The following is a 17,055-nucleotide window of genomic DNA, read 5'->3' on the forward strand; positions in this document are numbered from 1 at the left end:
GACAGTATGAATATGAATATAACAGTAAATACTAAATATTAAACATTATTGTGCAGCACGTAAGATCGACAGCACAGTGTGCTTTGAGGTAGGAGCCAAAAAGGGTGTAGTTTGTGTGTGTGATCACCTGTGTGTACACCTGTGAGCATGGACGCGCTTGTTTTTAAAAGGTTCCTTCATGTAATGATCTGCTAGAGGGTGTGGGGGGGCCACAGCCCCGTCCTCCAGGGCATGAAGCAGGTATAGAGGAGATCAAAACTCCAGACATCCAGAGGCCCCCAGAACACAAGAGACCAAGGAAGACCAACAGAGGGGCAGCCGCGCCACTGTCCCAGAAAGAGCTGAGGAGAGTCCCAGATGAGGGGTCACCCAGCAGCCGCGGAGCAGAAGCCAGGGGGGGTTGCAGTGACGTGCCCGTGAGCTCCGCCGGCAGCCAGCTGTGCCAGAGTGACCGAGCCCCAGGCCGAGAGGCCGGGGGCACCCCACCTCCGAAGTGGCCCGAGCGAGCCCCAGGCTCCAGGCCCCGATAAGCAGCCACCAAGGAGTGAGCTGGTGTGTACCTGGATGCCCATCCCCGGACACAAAGAACCACCAACGCACTGATGTCTGAGGGAGTCCGCCCCCGGCAGGGGAAGTGGTGGGGGGAGATAGGCCTCCAAACCTTGGAGGCCAAACATCCATTCCCACCCTCATGCTCTCATATGCACTTACTCCACACTCAACCAACGTGGAGACAGACATAAAGAGACACTGTACACACAATCACACTCCCCAAGCTTACTCTACGAACCGGGTCTAGGTACCCTTGCCCCTGGAGGGGGGAACCGCACCCAGACCCAGGTGGTGTTACCCTTTTCCCTGCGGTGGGGAGAAGCAGACCGCCCCGACTCCACAGCAGCAGGGAGGCCCCACATTCCAGACCCCAGTCGGACGGCCAACTCCTCCTCCTAGCCCCCCGCTCCAGCAGGCCACAGAGAACGGGGGTGAGAGAAGACTCCAAACCTCCCCCCACCTGCTCATTGACACACCCCTACCCCAAGGCCCTGCATGTGTGGGTGGTTGTGGTGGAGCGGGAAGAGGGAGGCAGCTGGAGATGGGGAGGGAAGGAAGGGAGGGGCAAGTGACCCCTCCCTGGGACCAGCTCCCCCGCTGACCCCAGTAGGCACCCCCATACTCCGCGACCCGCCAGGGAAAGGGGGCCCAGGCCCATCCGAACCGGGGCCCAGTGCAGCAGCGCCGCCTGGCCCCACAGAGCCCGGGACAGTCCACCCAACCCCACCACAGAGAAAACTGCACCCACCCCATCATCCACTCATCTTCCAGACTACATAAGACAATAGACGCCCAGGCTGAGATCTTCCTCCACCTCTCCTGTATCTCCCCCTCCTGCAGAGAGAGTTTCTGAAGAGAGGAAAGCTCCTGCAAGATGTAACAACCTCCCCCACCAGTTGAAGAGCCCCCGAGGTGGCTCGACGCACCGGCGGCACCCTGCGCCAGGGCCGGGCCCCCATACACCCACCCGCCCACAACCCCGGCAACACACCAACCAGGACCCAAGCCCCTGAGGCCCGGCCAGGGCTCCAGGCTAGAGCCGGAGCGCCCCCAGAACCTCACGCCCGTCCCGGACCCACCCAGGGGCAGCCAGGCTACCAGGTCAGTAACCCACGTCCGTCAGCACAGACCCTCCCCTAGCCCCGCTGCACGCAGCCACGAGGAAACCGTCACCTAAGAGCCAACAGAGCCCCTAATTGGCCATGACCGCTACCCCGGGTTGAGCCCCCCAAGGAAGATGCTCCTGGGGAACCCCCTGACGCCCTAAGCCTGTCCCTACCCCCACACCAATCACAATAGTGAAGGCGGGACCAAACTATGACCCCCCCACCCCCACTAGGCGATGGAGCTGATCAAAGGAGCCCAGAGCAATTGATCTGATGCATTGATCAATGTTCTTTAATAGTTATTGATTTATAGTTTACTGAGAGATCCATTAATCCATCGATTCTCGTCTGCTTATCCCTATATATAGATAAACAACCATTCACACTCAGTCGCACCCACATTCACACCTCTGGGCAGAATGACCAATTAACCTGCATGTCTTTGGGAGAAAGCCGGAGTACCCGGAGACAACCCATGCAAACACGGAGAGAACATGCAAACTGCACACAGAAAGGCCCCGGCCAGGTGGTGGAGTTGAACTCCGGACAGACACTGATACAAACAGATTTTGGAGGGTTGAAAAGGGCTTTCTGGGTAATGTCATTCCACTAAAAAGAAGGAGAGGAGATATGAGATTTATGGTAAGTGACAGAAATGTGAAATTGCAGATACAAGCTATGAAAATAAGCTTTCTCAGAAGGGTGGCTGGTCTCTCCCTTAGAAGTAGGGTGAGGAGTTCGATCATCCAGGAGCATCTGACAAGGATAGCTACTGGGCTCCTTCTGGGTGAGGTATTCCGAGATGTACCACTGGGAGGAGATGCCGGGGCAGACCAAGGACACGTTGAGGCTACATCTTTTGGCTGGCCTGGGAAGATTTGGTGTACCCCCAGACAAGCTCAAGGAGGTGACTAGGGTGAGGAAGGTCTGGCCTTCTGTGCTTAGGCTGCTGCCTCTGGGAAGCGCCCCGGATAACTGGAAGAAAATTGATGGCTAGATGGATAGAATGAGGTTACACTGTAACAATGATGTGTCGTGAAATGGCTGTGCAGCACTCAGGAAAGGATCCAAACGCAGACTCACGGAGGCAAAAGTAAACTAAAAAACCAGCTTTTTTTGCTGAATGGCAAAACAATAGAAAACTAGACTCGGAAATTATAAGAATAAAACACACAGGGAAACACTTCGAGAAACACACAACCATGAGGGAGACGTTGACATAAAGACACAGGAGGATACCAAGGGAAGTGGGAACCTTCAAGATGTGGTGGAAAATCTCTATGTATTGATCACATATTGTAACCATAACACATTTTAGTAATAGCAAAATCACTCCTGTCACCAGTTGTAGGCATGTAGGATGTTACCACAGTGCACCTCATGGTTTATTGAAAAAACTGAAGTTGTGTGCTATTTGAACACGTTGCCTGCCTGCAGCACTAAAGGACTCTGTGAGAGACGTCTGTCTCGCCCTAGCAGCACCTGTCCCTGTCCTCCTCTTCAGTCTCAACATATGCTCGTCATATTCTGTGATATGATTTACTCTGAGGTGTTTGACAAGGTTAGTGTTGTTGCCACAACCATACATGCCAAGACTCCGGGAGAATCCCAAATTTCAGTGCCCCTCCTGAAAATCACCCGGAGCCACCATTCTCCCGAATTTCTCCCGATTTTCCAGGACAACAAAATTGAAAAACCATATCGCAGAATTCATAGCGCGGCCCAGCAGATTCCACTCTCCAACAATGGCGGCAGCGACTTAGTTTTAATATTACTCTTATTTCTCTTTCTGGGTCACAAAAAACTTTTAACATATTTTCAGGTGAGAATGTAGCTGTGTAAACTTCAAATACCTGAGCCGACCGACATTGTCTTCAAACCCCCGCGGTCTTTCGCTACTCGGGTTAAACATGAGATATTAGTCACTTTGATAACTTAAAAATGTTATTGTTTGGCTTTTTCAGTGTTGTATTTGTTCGTGAGTAAATCGGTTTGGTTGAGATTAAAGTTATTAGATTAGATTAAATTAAATTAAACTTTATTAATTAAGGGTTCCTCCGGGGTTTTCACACAGCTGAATAAACGTCAAACAGAAAATGATTAAACAAAGTGTGAGACGGTTGAGAGTTTACGTCAGTGCCCGGTTATATTTTAGATAGCAAGGAGCAGACGAGTTTCGCCTTATGAAAGGCGGAAGAGGAAATAATTCCTTTGAATGTAGACAATCGGAATGTTATAGTTTCTTTCCACTGTGTTCCTGTTAATGACAAACTACAAATTTACCCTAAATTACAAAAATTTCGATATTTTAATGTGAGAATCGATTCTAGAACATAAATGACTGGTATCGGAGGAATCGATATTTCAGGATCGATCCGCACATCACTAATAACGGGTATGGCAGTCCATTCTCCCTGCAGCACGGACTACACTGCCCATGAGGCTACATTGTTTAGGGCGATGCCTGTAACACTCTGCTATTGCCTTCATATTAAATCATTTTTGTATAATAATTTTTAGAGGCTCTTATTGCGTGTTTTGTTTGGGTTTCCACCGGCGTGGAATCACCAAAAATAGAGAGACATAGCCTAACATATGAAACAGGAAAATACCGCCATGTAATCCATTTATTTCAACAAAGTAACTGTATTGTCAATACCACGGTTAAACGGTAACTGTAACGGATACATTTACTCATATTTTGTATTTTAAATACGTAACGCCGGTGCATGTATTACGTTACTGCCCAACACTGCCTGTTGATGAGATCTTGTGCCGTTCCTAAAACACCGGCCTCCAACTCCTAAAGAGACACGGGTGTACCTAAATTTAGCAAATATTAGCTTCAGGCTAGCTTGCTACGACGAATAGGCTAATACCAGCATTTTACCACAACTTCACCAGATGTAGCTAAAAAAAACTAAACTAATGTCCAGTCCAGTGGGACAGTAAGGAAGGATGACAAAAATGATTACTTACTCGCGGTTTGGAGGGTCCAGCTGAAATTGAAGCAGCCATTGAAAGACAGGAAGAGAGAAAGATGGCAGCTTGGTCAGCACTAGAGGCCTCTATAATGTATGCAAATACATGCGGGTTGGAATCCCCGCCCCCCCAGCACGCCCCCGGATGCCAAAACAGTGCCAGCAGGTTGAAACCGAAAACTGGATTGAAACTGAAAAAAAAAAGTTGTAAGCAAAAACAAAAAAATTACAGTTTCAATTAATTGTTTTTCACTATCACATTTTTTCCCGGTTTCAATACAAGATTTTTCAGTACATTTATTTCAGTTACAATATTTTTTTTCAGTTTCAATATTTTTTTTCGGTTTCAATATTTTTTTTGGTTTCGTTTCAAGGTGGCATCGTTCTGATTCCACAGTGTGGTGTGTAAAATTCAGTAAAATAAGAAATGTTTTTAGTTTCAGTTTTTTGGTAAGATTTGATCATTTGAAGCTACTATATCAAAATAGGTACTGACAAAACTAACACTGGGTACTGATCCTCAAGTTGATTTGAACATGCAAAATCCTCAACTCGAGTGATGTACCCAGTTAGCACAGATTTCATTTTGGAGCTGTTTTTCAACCAACACTAGACGTCAAGAAATAGCAGTGATTGTAAATCTGTGTCAAAAGTTTTGTTAGGTTGCCTTTCCATTTTGAAAAAGCATAGATAAAAGTGCTTGTATGAATGGGTGTGAATGGGTGAATGAGGAAAGCTGTACAAAGCGATTTGAATTGGTCAGGTAGAGTAGAAAAGAACCAACTAACCACTATATAAGAACCAATTAATTTACTATTTACAATTTTCTTCTCTGATAAATTCAAAATCCTATTAAAGCTCTATCCCCCTTTAGGGAGCTCTAAAGTTTTCTGAATAATTTTAATTTTTACCAGGATGGCTACCACAACATGGTTTGTACTGTTTGCAAAGTGTCATGTCTCATTCTTCTTGTAAGAGAGTAGAGTGTCTATGACATTTATGAGGACAAAATCATCTTTTGTACTTGTTATTCAAGTATATAAAACGTGTGTGTTTCTGTGTGTGTGTGCACAGGCCACATCCTGCTTTCCATTTATTTCCTGGAGTATTTGAGCAGGACTTGTGAAATACAATGTAATAACAGCAAACCAAACACAGTCTCTGGAAGCAGAGAGAGGTACACAGTGTTGCTAAGAACACATAGATCCTCATCAATAGTCCTCGTGGAAAAACTAAGGTGAGGCAAGCCAGCACCAGACACACCCCCCAAGTTAGATCTTTCACAGTCAGGGTGGAAAAGACAGGCATTGGTAAATAAGGATGTTTACTCAATTTAACATTTGTCCAACTTGATACGTCAGTGAAGGCAAATTATCGTGACTGACTATATTAAGATGCAACCTGTGCATCTGTAAAGGCTTCGTCAATAATTATTTAATGATCTTATATTTTAAAGTACTTTGCGACTTTTTAAAGCCATCTTCTATAAAGGAATAATTTGAAGATGCTGTTACCTAAATTATCAGTGTAATTTGTCATGTTGCCAATGAAATTCTGCTGGTGTTGTGGGCGTATGTCGGAGATCATCTATCAAAAAGATGACCTTTAGGATCATTTTGTCTCATGGTGAAGAAATTAAATATGCAAAAAAAAATTACATGAAGAGCTGCAATAGATCCAATCAAACAATATTTTAAAAGCGATTCCAGACTTAAATCCAGCACTTATTAGCTAAGCACCTGTTCTCTTTTTAGAAGTGTATATCACCACACCTACCTAGGAATGTTTAGCAAGGCCATGCGCACACTAATACGTCTTCGTTTGAAAACCCATTTTTTTCTTTTTGGCGTCCGTCCACAACGAGACGGCGTTTTTGGTGAAGGAAAATGGAGCTTTTTGAAAACGCTCTCCAAAGCAGAGACATTTGAAAAAGCTGTTTTCGCGGTGCAGTGTAGACTGCGTAAATGGAGACTTTTTAAAACGATGACAGGCGTTATACAGCAGTTGTTTTGTTTGCTCTCAGTTTTGACAGCCCTGTTAAAGATTAATACCAGTTTATACATGCTCCAGATTGATTTTCTTCAAATTCTTTAACTCTCACTCGCTTTTGCAACTTTGTACTTTTGTGTTACTCGCAGCAACAACTCCACCTTATTGTCAGTCCATTTAAAAAACACGGTGCTTTTTCTCTACATTTTGCCGCGACGTTTCAAAGAGCCGGGAAATAAATAAGCGGCAGACAGAAATAATGCAGGTCGAATCGTCTTACGTTTTATCCATGCGCAATACAGGAACATAGTGTTTTCGATTGTTTCAGTGTGGATGAACAACTGTTTGGAAACGCTTGAAAATAATAGTGTGGACGCGGCGCCATCTTAAATCGCTGTTTTCATATTTATCCGGATTTGTGTAGACGTAGCCCAAGTCTGATCTTCTTCTTAATTCTGTACTAGCTCATAGTTAACTACTTGTTGCATGTCATCCTTACTCTTTGTCTCCACAATGTCCTGTTTCTATCAAATAAAAGGCAGAAATAATAATAATCTTTCGGCCACAGGGGAGGCTTTAGCTCAGAAGGTCGAGTAGGTCATCTACCAATCACAAGGTTGGTAGTTTGAGCTACAATATCATTTACATTGTGTTTCTTACATTTATCCCTAATTGTATGTTATATTAATCCTATATTTCCGTTTTAATATTTCTAATGTTTGCCTTGTTTTCTTCACTGTCTGGTCTGCCTCTGTCTCGCCTGTATGGATGCATTTACACCTAAATGTCCCCAACAAAGGATGTTTTAATTCACCACTATTCCAGTGAAACACGAGTCTCCCATCTTCCTGCTACCGGTCTCGAGTTTTTGTTCACCAAAGCACACACCAACTTCATACTGACGGACAGATCACTGCCCTTTTCCCGCCTTGTCTGACCGTGTTTTGTGGCTTTGGTTCACTTCACCTCACTCTTCCCCATTCTTGTCATTAAATCAGGCCGTTCTGCAACCATGGCAGCCATTCACTCTATGGCTTTATTCATGGTGTATTTTACCCCTTCACCAAAGGCCGTTCTCGTTTCCAACATTATATTTGCAGTGTTCGTCTATCTATTAATATCTGCGGAGTATGGTTTTGTACCGAGTATCCTATTTTCTAAAGCACAGCATGTAAAGGGTAGCTCGGTTAGCAAGATGCTAGCATGTAGCGCTTAGTGAGACACGCCTCAGACGAGTCGAGCAAAGACCCCGTCTGTGTACTTTATACGTGAGCAACGGATTTAAATAAAAATTAACGTTTCAAAAGACAAACTTGAAGATAAAAAACAATATACTTACCGGAGAACTGCCAGGGTTTGCTGCTGCCATCTTGCTGCTCCTAAATTCAAAACTGCCTCTGCAGACAGACAGGGGAGGCGTGGAAATTGTCTTTGAGTTAGTCAAACGTTTTCCTTAGTTCGAGTAGATGATAAAATAAAATAAAAATAAATGGGATTTTAAGTAGGACTAGGCGTTCTGTAATGATCTCTATTTAGGAGGAAAACTTAATCACTCACCTTTAACTCTCTTTTAGGAGACACACTGCTGGCTAACGGTGTCATGTGATCAAGCAGCGTAATTTAATTGGCTGAGAGCCGCTCGACTCGATCTAGTGCTGATTGCTCTGGCTTGGGTCATTCAAGTTCATCACTTTTGCAGGTGAATTTTTGCAGGTGAATTTTTGCAGGTGAATTTTTTTGCAGGGAAATTTGGAGGATAAAAATTCAGTGTTATAAATTCAATGTCTAAAAATAGTTGAATTCTGATGATACTATATTTCTTCCATGGGAGAGGCATCCAAGCCCTCTCCAGCTTCAAAGGTCAGCCTGACACTAGCAGAGGAGCTGAATGCCTTCTTTGCTCGGTTTGAGACCACCCTTCCCCTGACATCCCATTGCACCCCACTTACTACCTGTTTGGCCCACTGCCCTCTGGACAGCACCTCAGGTCAACCAGGTCCCTATTCAGTTTTCAGTTCAAGTCAATTTATTTATACATTGTAAAATCACAACAACAGTTGCCTTAAAGCACTTTATATTGTAAGGCAGACCCTACATACAGAGAAAAACCCAACAATCATATGACCCCTTATGATCAAGCACTTGGGCTACAGTGGGAAGGAAAAACTCCCTTTTAACAGGAAAAAACCTCCAGCAGAACAGGCTCAAGAAGGGGCGGGGCCATCTGCTGCGACCAGTTGGGGTGAGAGGAGGAAGATGTGCTGTGGAAGAGAGCCAGAGATTAATAACCATTATAATGTGGAGACTTAAAAAAAGATTTTTTGAATGAATGTTACATTCTGGTACAGTTTCTGTTTTTTTAACCTATAATTGGCAGTTTACTGCCCAAGAAGACATCTAGGAAGTAGATTTGAGTAGATTTATGTGCTGGTTTGCTTTTCTATTGAGCTTGGAAAGAAAGCAAGATGTTTCATGTCTCATCCCGGAAGTTTCAGTTCTGGGATTTGCTTGTTGTAAGTCATAAATTAACTGACTCAACTGCAACTGAGCATGTGTCTTACTAGAAGAATACCCAACAGAGAGCAGAAAAATCAACAACCGAGCTTCAACAAGGCAGCAGTCCTGAAGCCATGAACGACCTTCATGAAAGAATCTCTGCTCTGGTGAAGTCCATGGCATGCAGACTTGAGGAAGTTCATATCAACAATGGCTGTAATTTGTTTTTAAAAAAGTGATATCATATTTTTTGTACTATTATTTCAAATATTTATTTGGGGATGTACAGAGACAAAAGTATCGTCACTGTCCAAATGTTGATTAACTTAATTTAAGGAATCTAGCTTAACTGTCATTGGCACTGCTTTAACTACTGCCAACTCTAAGAACTGTGTGGTCTATGTGGCATTGTCTAACTTAGCTTTGAAAATCCAGATTCTGCTGTTGTAGAGGAGTGGGAGTTTGATCAGCCATTCAGCCAGCAACACAACATCTAGAGCTAAAAGGACTAATGATAAATTATGAATTAGCAGCATGTAACAGATTTAATGTTTATCCAAATTCAGCATATATATGTGACATGTGCCTTACTAGTATTTAGGAACAAAGAGGCAAGTACTCAGCAAGTAGTTGCCCTAAAGCTCCCTGGTGCTGTGACTGTGATTAAATGTCCAGGTCACCAGGAAACTGACAGCTTAACAGCTAAATAAAGACAAGCTAGCTAAGTGAGCTACTCTAGGTACTCTTGTGGCAGCTTTACTTTTCTTTACGTAGCTATCAGTTTAGGAGGTATCTAGTAAAGTTTTCTATCTGTAACAGCTTTTGGGACAAACATTTCAAAGTCCTTCACCAAATAAAGCAGTTGGTGACGTTGCTATGGAGAGTGACGAGTAGGTCGATTGGGTACAAATACTAACTTTGGTACTAAGGTGCATGCAGTCACGAAGTAACAGGACTAAAGCAACACTGCATGGGTTACTCACAGAGGTCCATAGATAAGTCCTCATAAAGTGCCTGTAAAGGTACAGTGGGAACTGTGAATACAACTAATGCAGTCTGCAAGGATATTTTTCTGCAGGTAGAAACAGCATCTGAATAACAGACAGAGATGCAGAGGTCCTGGAGCAGCTGCTGGCAATCTGATCACGGGTGTGAGGGGACAACGAAGTGAAACAGACTGCTCCAGACAGCCAAACAATGACACATCCAACAGCCCTCGAATCTAGTGCAGATCCTACATGTGGAGCGATCCAGTGCCAAAACCCGCTTAAATGATGGAATGTGCAAGATCAACTGCTCTCCATCGCAGACACTGACCTAAATCAAGAGCAGGACCAAGTTGTCTCTAGTATTCTTCGATCCAGCAGTCAAGAAGCACCAAGAGAAACTTTTCTCTGGCTCATAAAGTGGTTGAAATATGAGACTGAAAGGGGGAAACAAGTTGAGTAAAGCTTGAAGCTGACTGCAGAAACTGTCAACATTGAAGTGACGTTTCACAGCCCACACTAAGAAATTTGTTTAGAAAAAGAAGCTGCACCTGACCAAGATGGACAGTGATTTTCAATTGGACAATCATATTAGGGCTGCTGTCAAGTCCAGTTTTTAGGCCGCATTTTGAAACACTAATCCATGCTGTTATTGTAATACACTATATTTTGGAGTCCAAAGTGCTGCTGCACGACTTTTAACCAGAACTCCACATAACTCCCATCCTTGCTTCAATCCATTGGTTGTATATTCTAGAGTTCAGTTTTAAAATTCTAAAACACGACTTAAAACCCATTTTTACTCCTTGACATATGACACAGTATGACCCTGATTTTATTGTTTTAATCTAATGTGCTGATTCTATTGTTTTATATGTAATTCTAATTATCATTTTATACTATTTCATGTTTTTGCTATTTGTGCTAATTTTATTATTTTAAATGTCATTTTAATTATGATCTTTTTTTATCTTTATTTTCTTAAACTTATTCAATTTATCATTTCCAGCATGTCAAGTGTACAGAACTGTTCTGAAAGTGCTATATAAATAAATTGCTGACCAAGTTGAAGTCCAACACTGGGAATTAATTGTTTAATTGTATTATTTTCAATTTCACATATGGTGCCATATAATCCATGTTTGTATTATGTGTGTGTTGTGTGGATTAGTGTTCATGATTTTGATTTTTCTTTGTTCATGGGGTTTTTGATGGTACCTCTGGGTATCACAGGGGGGAATGTTGTGGATTTGTGGATGACATGTATACCTATATAACTACATACAGTATATATCTATCTGCACTGAACATATATTCTGTAACTTACACGTAGACTCTTAAGCACAAGACGATTTGCCTTAACCATAGTTCATTAAGGTGGTGCAGTCACAGGGCAGTTAATGCTGTGGAGAGTTCTCCTGAATAACTCACTCTCCAGCTCTGGTGACCCCCACAATACACACTCAACGTCTTTCATGCAGCACAATGAAAACACGTCTCTTAAAAATCAGTAACACTGTAACAGAGATCACAAGAAAAGAAACCTCGAGCAGAACCAGGCCCATCTGCTGCTACCAGCTGGGATGAGGGTAGGAAGACAGAACATAAGACAAACTGTGGAAGAGAGACAAAGATTAACAAGTAATGATTAAATGCAGAGAGGTCTATTAGCATATAGTGAGTGAGAAGGTGACAGAAGGAGAAAAACTCAATGCATCATGGGAATCCCCCGGCAGCCTACATCTATTGCAGCATAACTAAGGGAGGATTCAGGGTCACCTGGTCCAGCCCTAACTATATGCTTTAGCAAAAAGGAAAGTTTGAAGCCTAATCTTAAAAGTAGAGATAGTGTCTGTCTCCTGAATCCAAACTGGAAGCTGGTTCCACAGAAGAGGGGCCTGAAAACTGAAGGCTCTGCCTCCCATTCTACTTTTAAATACTCTAGGAACAACAAGTAGGCCTGCAGAGCGGGAGCGAAGTGCTCTAATAGGGTGATATGGTACTACAAGGTCATTAAGATAAGATGGGGCCTGATTATTTAAGACCTTGTATGTGAGGAGCAGGATTTTGAATTCTGGATTTAACAGGAAGCCAAAACATGAGAAATCTGCTCTCTCTTTCTAGTCCCTGTCAGGACTCTTGCTGCAGCATTTTGGATTAGCTGAAGGCTTTTCAGTGAGTTTTTTGTAGTCCGAACAGTAATTCAATTGTCAACACAGATAAACAACACGAAAACACCAATGTGTGTTGCAACAGGAACAGGAAGCAATACTTTACAACAGAGGGAGCCAACACAAAATGACTTTATTCACTTTATCCAGATTAACAAAAATAAATAAACAATGACAGAAACAATTAAAAGAAGAGCTTCAGTATAAGAGCTTCAGAATACTCATGTCTGGCTGATCTTATATAAAGAAGAAGTAAAAGGATCTTAAAGATGATCACAATGACAAATTTATCAAGAAAGAGTCTAAATAAACAGCTGAAATTACAATAAAAAGGATAGATGCTCAGGAATTCTCTGAATGCAACAACATATTTTTTCTGTGAGTTAACTAATGACATGTGAACTTTTAATAATACCATCTCTAGTGACACAACCTACACACTCTAGTTAGAAAGTGAGTTTATTAAAAATAGAGCACAGGATGCATATCCTGGACTGGGTTAGCTGAGTCACTTTCACTTATTTACACAGGGTTTCCCACATTAAGTCCAAAATCCTTCTCCTCCTTAAAGCAACACTCGTCATGTTTACACCTGAACAATGTGCCATATTGTGCTACCTTTTTTCTAAGTGAGGGGTGTGGACCGCTAGATATTGCAGTATCATGCAAACTGAAAAACCCACTGATAGAAAATCACTGAAAGTGCAACATAGTTAGGTTTGCTATTATTTACTAGCATAAAAAGTTGTTATTCAGAAACATGTGGCTGATAAAGTTTATTTAAAATTCAGCAGGTTTAATAGGCTGTTAAAACTTCCAGTGTCATTAAAACATTTAATGAGGTTGACTGCAAAAATATAAAATTAATAAATTTTGGCTTATTTCAAAGTGACCTCTGCTGCAGCTCGACACCAGATATTCCTCCACCTGAGAAATCCCTTCTTACAATGTATTACTACTGCTGCAGATTTATTTCAGCATGTGATCAGCTGACTGATGCTACTGCTGTTATGAGGTTCACTGCTATCTGTGGATTTAACCAGTTGACATGAACATCATCTAAGCAGATATTACATGAGCCATCAGAACAGCACTCCAAGCCCCAGCCAGTAAAAAGCGAACAGCATCACTGATCTAAATTTAAATTGGCAGCTGCTGCCCTCAACACTGCAAAAATGTGAAAAATAACATTTTGACTATAAAAACAGCAACAAACATGTTGTTTTATAACCTGTTTGAGACAGATGGACCTCCATATAGGATGATTCAAATCATGAATCAGACAGCATGTGGACAACCAGCTGTCCAGGGGTCAGCTGACATGTTGTGTATCCATGACAAAACTGTGTACCGATTTAGCATAAAGCAAAAATGTGGTGTAGTCTTCTAGCTTTCATTACTAGTGAAGGACTTACCTTTATCTTCCCCTGTTAGCTGGGCTAAATGTTTACTTGCACACACTAGTGCAGAAAGTACCATAAAGAACTCATCTCTGCATCTTCTGTTGAAGTATATTCTATTTATTTGCTTTAAGAACTTTTGGGTTACTTTTGGAATATATGTTGGGAACATATCTTGCACTATGAAGCACTGCCCAATCGGTCTTGGAGCATTTGGCTGAATCTGAGCGGAGATTTCACCCTCCTACTTCTAACAGCACTCAAATCATCAACAGAGACCAATGATGCAGTTCCACATGTCTGTGCCTTAAGTTTACCTTCACTATGTTTTGAAAACTGATGTGGTGTATTTAAGATTATAAGCTGTGCTTTTTCTTTTCCATAGTTTTCTCTTCCCTTGATTTTATCTGTCCAAATAATTCTCGAATAACCTTCACTTGATTTAAGGTCTGTACTTTAGTCGTAGCTTTATTGTCTGATTCAAATTCTTGGTGGTGTCCAGAGACAAAAATGACTAAAATGAGTCATTTTCCAAAGATACGGACCGAGCTGTATATGATGCCAAAATGTATGGCACCAGTAATTAAATATTCTTATCTACAGACAAAAACAGCTGTATTAGCGAGAATGCTACTACTTCTAAAACAGGTGCACTGCATTATGCAGCTTAGATATTCTGGGTTAGATGTTTGGGTGATTGGGTTAATGTTGGGAGCAAAGCATAGATCAGTATTGTATTCCAGGTGTTGTTAAGCTTAGTTTAACTTGTTTCATGTCAGGACTTTTTCAATACCAGATAATTATTTTAGTTGTTAACCAAATAGCACAGATAAACGATTTAAACCGTTAGACCAATTCGGTTTCCCCTCTGTTCTCTGGCTGGTTCATGTCTTAGTGCACTGAGGGTCAAGCAATGCTGGACTGTAAACATCAGAACCTCCTCTCCAAAAGTTGATTCTCTTCATCTGGACGTAGCTTTTTCTGGGAGAAACGTTTTGTCACTCATCCAAGACTGAAGAAGTCACTTGGATGAGTGACAAAACGTTTCTCCCAGAAAAAGCTACGTCCAGATGAACAGAATCAACTTTTGAAGATTTATTTTCCTGGATGATTGAGAATGCATCAAGACATGAGAACCTCCTGTTGTTATATAGCTAGTTGGAAGTATATAGAGTGAAGAAGCTGCTCGGTGTGGTGGTGGGGATGATGTTTGCTGAGTAAACACACTTGATGATTTGCTTCAATATGAAATATGATGCAATGTAGCTCCACCTTCAGAGGCGCATTATAAAGGAGCTTGTTCCCCAGGTGAATCCTATCGTCTGTGGTGTTAGTCCTCCTGACCAACATGGGGGCCAAAGGGCTTGAATTGATATCATGGCTCATCTATCTGACGCTGATAGTCGACTCACTTACTCAGAATGGTAAATGATGTGCTGGAAATATTATAATCTCACACTCAATGGATGTGCTATAAGATATTGGGAAGAGGACCGAGAGTCATATTTACTTTAATCATTCATGTGAATCCCGATTGATGATGTAAATTTACATTATATCATGCTTGGGTTGGTTTATATAGAATTTATTTCATAGCTTCAACACTTCAGCTAATTAAGGCATATTAATTAGAAACTGTAATGCAGTTTGCTGCAGACGATCTTGGTTAAATCTACTGAAGCCATTTCTGGAGTTAAAGAGTAAATACGGCTCTGGGGTATCTGCAACAGTTAACTGTCTCGGCAATCTTCAGTTTGAGCATATTATTGAGTTTAATATCAGTGAATTGTCAGTTGATACTATTATCCTATGAAATTTCTAATTTCCTACAATAATAAATACCTTTTTTTGTCTTTACTACAGTGACCACTGCTCCTTCTACAAACACACTGACCATGACCTCAGGTAAGTTTGCAAATGTCCAATATGATTATTTTTTCATGTAGATTTAAAACGATTTCTCAAAAAGAATTTGTAATTGATTAATTTATTAATTTTACAGCTAATGCATCCCACATTGGCCGAGTGTGCACAACTTGGGGACACTATCACTTCAAAACCTTCGATGGCGATTTCTTCCAGCTGAATTCGAGTTGTAACCATGTCCTTGCAATACAATGCAAGGGCAGCTATGAAAACTTTAATATCCAGATGCGGCGGCGCTTAGTCAACAACATCCCCACAATCAGCAAAGTCATCATGATGCTGGAAGGATCTGAGGTGGAGCTCTCTAACAACACAGTGCTTGTCAATGGCAAGATGTAAGTCGGGAAAGACCTATCAATTATACTGACATTTTTCCAAGAATATTTCAGTAATTTTAACTACCATATATTCGGGGGGGTGCAGGAGTCAGAATCCAATATCAAACGTAGGTCCAATCGTATCTGTTTACATTTTCAGCATTGTACCATCTTTATATGAGACTTATTCTGCTTTAATGACAGCAGCACCTAAATGTAAGCATCCACTGCAACCTGGAAATCTACAATATCCTCCACAGGACACTATCTCGTCCTTTCAAATGCTCAAACAAAGTAATACTCTGTGGCATTGGGGTCAGGGGTCTGTCTGGCCTGTTAATGACTGACTTGTATGACTAAAGAGCAGCAGTAATGTGAATTTGTTTTAATTTTTACACTCATTTTTAAAATATCACTCTTTGTTTGCACCAGGGAATCTCTTCCATTCAGTAAATCAGGAGTGACTGTCAAGGGGACCGCATCTAGTATCTCTGTTGAAGCTAATCTGGGAATAAAGGCAATCTGGAACCTGGACGACTCCCTTGACGTATGAAGCCTTCTCTCACTTACAAAAATAAATTATCTGACTGACTGTTTATTGGAGATAAATTATCAGGGTTTGAGGGACGTCGCCTCCAAATATGCTCCTTCCGATTCTTATCTATATATGACCCCTTAGTTCTACAAGCTGTTTGTTCTCGTTTTAGATTTTATACCAGCTTTCTCAATCTTTTGAGGTCACAAATCATTGTTTAGATCCTGCTGTGATCTCAGAATGCAGACAAATTGTCATGCGAATGTCCTACTTTAACCTTTTAATGGATTACAGGGAAAGAATGCCGTATATTGGAGTTCAATTAATATTGTCCTCTCTTGTGATTTTGCCAGTTACCTATTGTGTCATTGATTATCTTCACAGATTGAAATAGATGAGAAATATTGGACTCAGACATGTGGACTGTGTGGAAACTTTGATGGCATATCCAATGAATTCCTGAATGATGGTAAGATAATTGTAATATTTCAGGAGGTAGTCTAATGTAGTCTGTAGTTATTATAACACAAACTGCAAATAACGTGCATGTACCCTGTAATTACAATTTGCAGGCAGCAAGTCAGGGTTTTGCAGAT

The 17,055-nt window shown here is 41.7% G+C and overlaps 1 protein-coding gene and 1 long non-coding RNA gene across 2 annotated transcripts in view; one reads left to right on the plus strand and one right to left on the minus strand.

The window, feature by feature from the left end:
- Nucleotides 1-17,055, minus strand: part of LOC146525206 (uncharacterized) — a 374,600-nt gene that overhangs the window by 85,797 nt on the left and 271,748 nt on the right. The gene's annotated exons all lie outside the window — the stretch shown is intronic.
- Nucleotides 14,978-17,055, plus strand: part of LOC146525210 (uncharacterized) — a 55,332-nt gene continuing 53,254 nt past the window's right edge. Inside the window, 5 exon segments of the mRNA XM_085156348.1 lie at nucleotides 14,978-15,105; nucleotides 15,545-15,586; nucleotides 15,684-15,942; nucleotides 16,357-16,471; nucleotides 16,844-16,928. Of these exon segments, the coding sequence (XP_085012474.1) occupies nucleotides 15,030-15,105; nucleotides 15,545-15,586; nucleotides 15,684-15,942; nucleotides 16,357-16,471; nucleotides 16,844-16,928 (577 nt within the window). The 5' untranslated portion in view covers nucleotides 14,978-15,029.

Source organism: Neolamprologus multifasciatus, chromosome 1 (assembly GCF_963576455.1).
Source record: "Neolamprologus multifasciatus chromosome 1, fNeoMul1.2, whole genome shotgun sequence".
Taxonomy (NCBI): domain Eukaryota; kingdom Metazoa; phylum Chordata; class Actinopteri; order Cichliformes; family Cichlidae; genus Neolamprologus; species Neolamprologus multifasciatus.